Genomic DNA, 10,306 nt, shown 5'->3' with positions numbered 1-10,306 from the left:
TTCGCATACATTAACGCATAGAGAGACCGTGACAGCGTCTCGTGCAGAGTCTCTAAGGACGCACGAGTGTCGCTCAATGAGCAGTGACATAAAAAGAACGTACGCGGAGGCTTTTACGCACAACATTTGCACGAACTTTAAAACAGCTTAAAGATGATCCGCGGGTCTTAAATGGTTTAAGGTGGTCTCCCAGTCTGGACTTTTCCGTCCTGATCTGTTGAAAAGTGCCTAAAACCAGCCAACAGATCACACTGGGAGAACGGACAGGGTTTAAACAGTTTTTCTCAGCAGAGTTGCATCAATACAAGATTTCTGTCGGTAAAAGACAAGCCGTAGTCATCGCGAAAAAGTGATCCGCCGTGCGTAAAAAGCAGCCATTTAGTTTCCAGGTGCGCTATGGTAACATTAAGTGCCACAGAATGTCCCAGCTGTCTCCAGCCACGTGGACCGCTCACAACAACAACAACAACATGTTAAGTCCTGTCCTCCCTGATGCACTCAACCCACCCCCACCAACAAAACTCCGCGCGCCGTCCTCGCCGCGTCTCTCTCTGGCCCCGCACCAGCACCTCTCCATCTCGCCGTACCATTAGACTACCGAAGGAGGGGCCGCTCGGATGACGGTCCCGCGGAGGGGAGGGTACGAGAGGCGGGACCAAAGTCTTCCCCGCTTCTCGGCGCTGGCGAGTCCGGGACTAGGGCTGGAGAGATCGCCGGGGAGCATCGTCACCACTCCTGCACGGAGCCTCGCCTGGCCGAATACTGCACAGTGCACACGTCGGGATTGCAAAACATTCCTGAGAAATATACCTGCTATTTATGGCATGTGGCTGGTAACTTTACTCCTGCTGTATTCTTTTCAAGAAGGTATGTGGTCAGTTTATTTTTTGCTGCTTTTTTACTTATAAGATGTTGAAATAAAACGTCACAATGTATTAAATTAAATTAAGTGGAAATGTGTGTGCACAAAAATCGCGCTTTAAAGTTTATCGAATAGATATTCCGCGTTATTTTATTGCACGCTCACATATCTGGATTTCAGGAAGTTTCTTTCGCTCCAAAACTAATACAACTTCGTTCAAAAATGTTTTTAGTTGCTTAAAATGTGGAAAATTATTTCTCGAGTCGGTGATCAACCACGAACAGGAGATTACGAGGCTGTGGGATCTGCATGTTCCCGTGCGCAAAGATGGGGGAGATAGCGTGATTTGTATGCAAGATATGAATATGCTGTTGAGTTATGAATATGTAGAACGGGATCAGATTTAGCATCGGTCGTGTGCATTTACCATACACTTTTGGCCTTCTGTACTTTGCTGGGTGGGAAAAGTAGAGTTGGTCAGTGAGGTGTGAATTTGTTTGCGCTTGGTGTACTTTTTTACTGGGCTCGGAAAAATAATGTAAATTTCCTAGGATTTGAATATGTCTGTTCGTTGTTTAAAGTAACATGCTGCTGTATGCCTTTAGGGGAAAGAATAATAGGTATTTTGTAATAAAAGTGCACGTTTTTGTGGTAGAGGATGAATATATCTGCATAGATCCTGTGAAAAATAGAATGGCATATGCAGCCTCATTTCCAATTAGCACTGGTGCAATTAGTGGTCCTCCATTTTCTATGCCAACAGATTCCTGGTTTGGCTGTGCTGCTGGTGGGTTTGATAAGGCACATTTGAATTTGTATAAATTCAAAACGAAGATGTGGTTTATTGTAATCATAATTAAGGTTATTTATTTGCTCATTATGTTAGATTTACGCATCAATTTCTGTCATGATGTCTCCTCAACAATTTTGTTTTTGACACCTCACAACATATATATATATATATATATATATATATACCCCTCCTTCCCTCACTCTCCAGCCTTGGAGATATGCTTTCAGTTTTTGCTCATATTTTGTTTCCCTAAAATTATCTTACAACATATTTCTGGATCAAACCACTTTTCAAACGTGTGCGCCTATTTTGGAGTTTTCTTTATCTGATATTTCTTTGTCAAGTATGTATTTTTATTTACCCACAGACAGTTCAAATGTAAATGCTTTGCCTGGTTTTACAGTGCTTGAGTTTAGACGCTTTAGAATTGAGAAGGCATTTTTATTTTATATATATTTTAAATTACAATGTCATTTATTCGGGGATGTAAGGTCAGAATTATTCTCTCTCTGCCAGTGTGTGTGTGTGTGTGAGAGAGAGAGGGTTTGTGAAAGAGAACTGTGGTGTGTATTAATGTGTGTTTGTGTATGTTTGTGTGTGTTCTTGTATGGGGGAGGAAGGGCGTAAAGTGCGTAAAAACGGGATACGGAGGTCGCAAACAAATTATTATTTTAATTTTTTTTGCCATGTTTTCTTTTTATTTTCTAATGCTCATAGTTTATATTGTGTTTTCTGTGATTTTCACAATATATTTCTTATCTTGTATCTTGAGACCTGATGACACGGTCGATAGGAGATGTAAAACGCACATCAATTATCATACATGCATATGCATTAGGACTGCGTATTTTTCCGAGAGGGCCGCGCCTCCATCTTTTCCACTTTCAAGGAATGTAGAAACATTTCCCCTTAAAAAACCTTTTCCCCACATTTACCGAAATAATTGTATGTTGTCATAAGAACACATTTTAGTCGATTTTGGTTAGGAATTATCAGTCATTTTAAATGTATTATTATACATTATTGTGACCCGGGCAGGTTGTAGTATATTACCCCCCCCCCTCACACCTGAACCCCGGTCTGGGTAAATTGCCGTCTCGAGGGTCAGCTTGTCTTTTTATGGAAATGCAACTAAATGAAATGAAAAAGGCATCAAGGGATGCTGCAGTATTGTTTGTGGAAATTTCCATTGTTATTTGCATGGGAGTTATAATTTGTTTAAAAATAATAACTATTATTATTATTATTATTAACAATAAAAGCAATAATAGCAAATAGCTATTTTTATTAAACTGATTAATAATGTCATAGTTTATTGGAGTTGTTTTTATCGTGTTGGCTTTGTATGGAATATGGAATATAATTATTTTTAATTAATTCATGTTACTAACCAGATGTTAATAACCACTCAGTGTGAAAGATCTCAAATCTGTTTACAATATCAAACAAAATGTTTTAACAAATATTTGTTGATCTTTATTCATTTTATTTATGACAGATTTGCTTCATAGGATATCGAATAATGAATTAAGGGGCTGTGTGTGTTCGCGTGTGTGTATATGTGTCTGTCCAATATTTATTTTAAGGATCAGCAGTCCTCAGGTCGTCAAATTTGTGTGGTGGCTGCAATATTATCCCGTCTGATCCGATTTTCTGAACATTTGCCTAAATTAAAATGTGATTGGAAGGCATGCCACGTGAGACCTTTTTTACAGTGAGACATATTAATAATAATAACAATACTTATAACTTACATATTTATGTCTAACATCAACAATAACAGAAATCCACACCTGAACCCCGGTCTGGGTAAATTGCCGTCTCGAGGGTCAGCTTGTCTTTTTATGGAAATGCAACTAAATGAAATGAAAAAGGCATCAAGGGATGCTGCAGTATTGTTTGTGGAAATTTCCATTGTTATTTGCATGGGAGTTATAATTTGTTTAAAAATAATAACTATTATTATTATTATTATTAACAATAAAAGCAATAATAGCAAATATCTATTTTTATTAAACTGATTAATAATGTCATAGTTTATTGGAGTTGTTTTTATCGTGTTGGCTTTGTATGGAATATGGAATATAATTATTTTTAATTAATTCATGTTACTAACCAGATGTTAATAACCACTCAGTGTGAAAGATCTCAAATCTGTTTAGAATATCAAACAAAATGTTTTAACAAATATTTGTTGATCTTTATTCATTTTATTTATGACAGATTTGCTTCATAGGATATCGAATAATGAATTAAGGGGCAGTGTGTGTTCGCGTGTGTGTATATGTGTCTGTCCAATATTTATTTTAAGGATCAGCAGTCCTCAGGTCGTCAAATTTGTGTGGTGGCTGCAATATTATCCCGTCTGATCCGATTTTCTGAACATTTGCCTAAATTAAAATGTGATTGGAAGGCATGCCACGTGAGACCTTTTTTACAGTGAGACATATTAATACTAATAACAATACTTATAACTTACATATTTATGTCTAACATCAACAATAACAGAAATATGTGAACATAAAAACAAAAACGAATTTGCCCACTTTCATGCGTTTTCACCTCCAAACTGCTCGCAATGTCAAACCTGCTCCTCACATCAGGACACCTCTATCCCACCCGGTCTCCCCCTCATAGAAATATGCAAAATTGGTTTCCTTTCTCCCCCCTTTCTCAAATCCCCTGTTCTTCCCAGCTGCGCAATTAGTAGGAGATCTGCCGCATCCCCCACTCCAAAAGTAAATCAGGTCATTGGCCATAAGGACTCCATTTATCTCTCTCTCTCTCTCTCTCTCTCTCTCTCTCTGTTTCGTTATACTCGTCATATACACGTTTCCCTCTTCTTTTTTATGTAATTTGCCGGGAGACACATTGCGTTCATTATAATACGATCTATCCTGTATAAAAAGAGAGAGTAAAGCCTTGTGTGACAGCAGCAGGAGTCACAGTTATAAACACACGTTACTCTCATAAACTGTAGTAATCTGTACTTGAACTTGTCGTCTGCTTGAGAATGAGATGCTTTAGACTGAACAGGTTTGTCCTATCAGTGTTTTTTTCTTTTCTTTTTTTTTCTCCCACGAATTATGACCGTCCTGAATTGAATCTTAAAACCCAAACTGTTCCCATCTAAACATTTTCGCTCATGTAATAGTCCAATATACACTTTTTTTTTTTAAACATACCAAAAAAAAAAAAAGTTTTAGAAAAGTTTCACAAAGTATGCGTTTCATTCCTGTGCCCGTGGGAAACATCACTGGTCACTTTGTTGGTCAAGAAATTTTAAAGCAATTTTAAGTCACGAATCACGATTGTGTATTATAGGGAATAGCCTATATTATAGGGAAATATGGGGGGAAATACATGATAATCAACGATTATCAGTCCATGTTTCTTTTTAATTTGTGCGTTTTTAATAATAGACTCTATGCATTAAGTATAAGCTTTTAGCTTTATGTTTATTATGGCATGTTTTACATGTTTCCTTTCATGGAATTAAACAGCTCTGTGACTGTTTACACCAGACATGCAAACTATATCCATATAAACTCTAGACAGTCTGAACGCTGTGTAAAATAACCTACATTACTTGCAGACCCTTCAAACGCCGAAGAAAATTGACTTCACAAATGTGACCGTTGAGATTTACTGGGTTAAGCGCTGAGCTGTTTTTCTCCCCCTCCACCTAAAATCACACCCCGCCGCTCCACCTGCCATTTCAGCTGAAGTGCGGTCAAAATAAAAATCTACGTGTCGCTCAGGCGTTCCGCTTCGACAGGTGACTGCTGTTCTCCTTTCAGAGCTCTTGTGCCGGTGAGTTAAGCGCGTGAGCAAACACTCCTCGCCTCCGGAGCACCTGCTGCACGCGGCGCGTCGGGGCGCGTTTTTGGCCAACCAATCGGACACCATGCGCAAGGCAACAGATCTGGAGAGTCAGAATCATGTAACATCCAGTGTCAGGGCGCGAATTATGAGTTGACTTACCAATATCAATATCCAATCAATCAGGGATGGAGGTCATAGACAAATGACTCTTCTTTGTATGTGTGTGTGTATATATATATATATAGTTTCAATTAACCACAAAAGTTAGCTACAATGCACTAGTCGCTCACGAACAGAAGTAGTCTGAGGAGGTAACCATAGCAACAGCACGCTGCTCTAGCGCTTTGCCGAGTTCCTTTGCGAACAAATGTGCACTGGAAAACAACACAACTGTCAATATATGTTTTATCATAGATTGAAATATTATATAAATATATAAAATATAATCACTCACACAAAAACTTTCTTTAACTGCATGGAAAAGACTAGCCTGTAGCGTCAACATTCAGGGAAACGTCTCTTATGCGTTCAGGGGCCCGAATGTGGTGGTGTGTTGCAGCACTCAGGTGTAGTGTGTGTGTGTGTGTCTAAAACTTGAATATTGTATTATATGCTGATATAGTGTGCTACTTCATATATATATATATATATATATATTATACAGAATCTTTCTCAGAAGTGAGGTGGTTATGCATTATTGTGGGTTAATTCCTGCACCTCATTATTAATTGTGACCCCAGACAACAAAACCAGTCATAAGGGACTTTTATTTAATTTTATTTTTTTATTGAGATTTATACATCATCTGAAAGCTGAATAAATAAGCTTTCCTTTGATCTGTGGTTTGATAGGACAATATTTGGCCGAGATACAACTATTTGAAAATCTGTAATCTGAGGGTGAAAATAGATAGATAGATAGATAGATAGATAGATAGATAGATAGATAGATAGATAGATAGATAGATAGATAGATAGATAGATAGATGAATAAACATATTGAGAAAATCACATTTAAAGATGTCCAAATTATGTTCTTAGCAATGCATATTTCTAATAAAAAAAAAAGGTTTTGATATATTTACGGTAGGGAATTTACAAAATATCTGCATGAAACATAATCTTTACTTATGATTTTTGGCATAAAATAAAAATCAATAATTTTGACCCATACAACGTATTGTTGGCTACAAATATACCCCTGCTACTTATGACTGGTTTTGTGGTCCAGGGTCACAATTCGTTAAACTTACTCGCCGTGTGTTACAACACTCCCCATTTTCCACACTGTACTTAGTAAATCATGTGTAGACATGCTTATCTCTGATAGTTACATTCTTCATGAAATTTTAGTAAATTTCTCTATGGTTTCATATTTGTCATTTTAGCTTCCAATCAATTGCTCTAATAACATGGACCACAGAAGTTCAGATTCCTGCAGCTCCTGTTGCGGATTATGATATACTTGCTTGTTACTTAGAGGTAAAGAGCGGCCAGAAGAGGGGCAGTTTATAAACTACCCGAAACTTGAGAGATTTAGTAAAATTCACATTTCATTGACTCTTTTAAAAATGCATTGAGATGACTGACACTCTCAACCTCCAAATTCATTCTTTGAAGTCTGAGCTACTTCTGCAAATGCAGATTTTTTCCCTGACGCTGCAGTAACGTGAAATAAGGGGGTAGAAAACCCTTACCCATTTCAAAATCCAACCCCTGATGCATTTCGAATTGTGTTTATCAACCTCACGCTCTTACATGATCATATATTTTATTCATTAGATGTATGCAAAATGCTAATTATATGACCAAACGTAGATATATACCTCTTCTACTCTACCATTTTTCTCTCACTCCCTTCTCAAAGAGATTGCCATACAAATGTGGGAGGTTACATGTGACTGGTTTCCAATCCACTCGAGCTCACTCACGCAAAGCACTGAACAATCACAGGGACAACAGTGGCAGGCAAGATTTACTCTAATATACCAGAACAAATGTAATCTAAACACAAGTGTACATGTGTCCTTCTCAGCCTAGCAATGAAGAAATGTCTGAAGCACACACATACATACACACACCTCATGCTTGCTATCGTAACCTATTTATAACTGGATGCAGTGTAGGGCTGACTTTAGATTCAGCTGGAAGTTACTCAGCACCTGTAGTATTGATTTTTCCTTGACTGCACCGTGCATGAATGATTGACGGTTTGATAAGTGGCTTGTCTGAGGAAAGGTATAAAAAACAAAGGAGGAAGATAGTCAGACCCTCTCTCTCATAATCTCATGAGTTATTTTAAAAGGTTAAAGAAAACATTATGACATTGGAAGCTGTAAAAAAAAATGTGCGGCGTTGTAGCGTGATATAGACAGGCTTGACAGCGGAAATGGCCCTTGAACAATCTGCGAATAAATTAATTGGGAGGCTCGAAGGCAAATGGATGGTTGAATTGTGTTGTTGTCGAACAGTTGCGTGCCCCAAAAATATGTTTATGCATTTAGACATGTTTATGTAGGTGAGACAGAGTGATCGAAAGAGAGATTGTGTGTGGATTTCTTTGGGGACAGGGTGTGAAGATCTATGCGTGTGCATGCGAGAGAGAGAGATAGAGTGTGTGTGTCTAAGCAAATGCAGATGAGCGACTGAGAGAGCTGCATTATGCATAGCGGCTCACCATTGGCAATAGCCTGGGCTGTCCGCAATCCATATTCAAATGCCATTTTCATAGCATCTGAACAAAATATATGTATGTATATATGCATGTATATGTTGTGCAAATGTGCAAGTAGAAGGACCACATAAAAAGAAAGATGGGAAAGAGGAAAATGGAAGGCGATTAACAGGAAGAGATGGCGAGAAGGAAGGAAAAACAACAAGAAATGATGAGCAAAGACATTTTTGAGCAGGAATTTTTTTCAGTTCGAGGAAATGGGTGGATAATAGTGCGTCCATTTTGAGAGTTAGACAGATAGATAGGGAAAATGGGCATCATTAATGGAGCGTTTCCGCATTCCCGGCCATGTCCCTCGTTTGGCATATGGCAACGAGAATGGCAAGGAGCTGCAGGGCTTCGTTAGCCCTCACACGGAAGTCAGAAGAAAGGGAGAAGAATTTGGGTTATCCCATTGCCCTTTCTCTTTTCTCTTCTTTAGACTCCCCTAAATTACTGAACATCAACCCTAAATGTCTCAACAATTGTCCATGGACATATGAAGTCCTTGGACATAGTGATGAGCCATTTTTGTGTGGTTTATGTGGGTACTGCTGTCAATGTGTTTCCGTATTTTTATTTATTTTTCTGTGTTTTCATGCATAGCATCAACAAATATGTTCACTTAAATTTATTTTCATTGACCACATTGCTTAGGGTGACCGTACGTCCTCTTTTTTACCTGGACTTGTCCTGGCCGTAATTACTAAATCGCCTAAAGTGTCCAGGTTTTGGCTTTGTTTTCTTATTGACATGCTCTCTACAGTCTTTATACATTATACGCACACATTTGCATTGCTTTTACTGTTTCTGCGAATTCTACCTTTTCATACACCGATATTGGCTCATTATGTACAATGCCTGCACACTATTGGTTACTACTGGTCATCAGTAACTGTTTTTCAGTCATCACCTTCAGCATATATGAAAACAATAGGATTTTTTTTTATTTCATAGCAACATGTATAGCTAATATTTTCGAAAATATTATCTTCTTAAAACTGTTTTTGCTCATTATTTCTTTTTGTTTTTTTTCTTCCTTCTAGTTCTAAAAAAATACATAATTTTGTGGCCATTTAAAATTGGCTGTGCATTTGGACATTTTTTCGTAAGTAACACATATTCACTAATATTTCGTTATATTATATTAGGTTTTACCAGTGACTTTATTTATTGGCCCTTAAAAGTGTGAAATCGGCAGCTCAGGATAGAACAGTTTGGAATTGTGCATGTTTTTATGCCAATCAGTGTAATTATGTCATTTTCTGCAGCTTTAAGGTAAGGACACACTAGCAAAAATTGAGGTGAAATTTCGCACGGAATTTTCCATAGTCAGTAGTGTAGCGATGAATGAAACAGCTCACAAACTTTAAAGCTAAGCAGCTTTCTGTTAGTTGGTGTACATTTGTGTGACCAACTTAAATTAAATCTGCATGGGGAACTTTTTTGCACTCACACAAAACTCACTGTTGCAGCGATTCTTGCAAACAAAATTTCACAGAGCAATGGAAAGTGTGACCACACCTTTAAGGTAGTTAATCACATTTACAGTGCAGGTTATTGGCTCAGAAAGGGTTATGCTCCTATGAACAGAGGTCCTGTGTTAGCACAGAACTGATAATGGGAACACTTTCCTATCAGCATTGCAATAGGGACACCTGTTGGTATGGAGGACAAACTGCAGCTGTCCTGCTCTCAAGCTTTTCCTTTTCCCCTCCTTACCTCAGACTCCCCCTCCCCACCATCGCCCAGACAGTGGGGGCGATATCCCCAGGCTGTCCCTTTTGGATCCACAACCCCTTACCCAGAAACCCACTGTGAGATTATAGATATTGCAATCTTTATTATGGGGGTTTATGCTTTAGGCTATAATCTGTAAAGGCAAAAAGGGGTGGGGGGCAGGGGGACTAACCAGTTGACCTGTTTTTCATCCCATTTCAATACGACCATGACCATATTTCCCATTGTTGCTGTGTTTTCTTCAGATCTACTGTGAACTGATGTGTTGTCATGCAGGCTTTCCGCTATTGTCTATATTTGCTTTTCGCCACGAGCAGGGCGGCGTTTGCTGTTGTTTGTCTAATAATAAGATAGAGATGTTTTTTTTTATATAT

General features: G+C 38.2%; 1 protein-coding gene across 1 annotated transcript in view; it reads left to right on the top strand.

The window, feature by feature from the left end:
* The first annotated feature begins 617 nt into the window (after positions 1–617).
* Positions 618–10,306, top strand: part of LOC107566081 (Down syndrome cell adhesion molecule-like protein 1 homolog) — a 160,354-nt gene continuing 150,665 nt past the window's right edge. Inside the window, exon 1 of the mRNA XM_016251458.1 lies at positions 618–867. Coding sequence (XP_016106944.1) covers positions 618–867 — 250 coding nt within the window. The remainder of the gene's footprint in view (positions 868–10,306) is intronic.

The sequence above is a fragment of the Sinocyclocheilus grahami genome, unplaced genomic scaffold (genome assembly GCF_001515645.1).
Source record: "Sinocyclocheilus grahami isolate Dianchi unplaced genomic scaffold, SAMN03320097.WGS_v1.1 scaffold1045.1, whole genome shotgun sequence".
NCBI classification, from domain to species: Eukaryota; Metazoa; Chordata; class Actinopteri; order Cypriniformes; family Cyprinidae; genus Sinocyclocheilus; species Sinocyclocheilus grahami.
The sequence above is the reverse complement of the archived record's forward strand: the minus strand, read 5'-3'. Positions and strand labels throughout refer to the sequence as shown.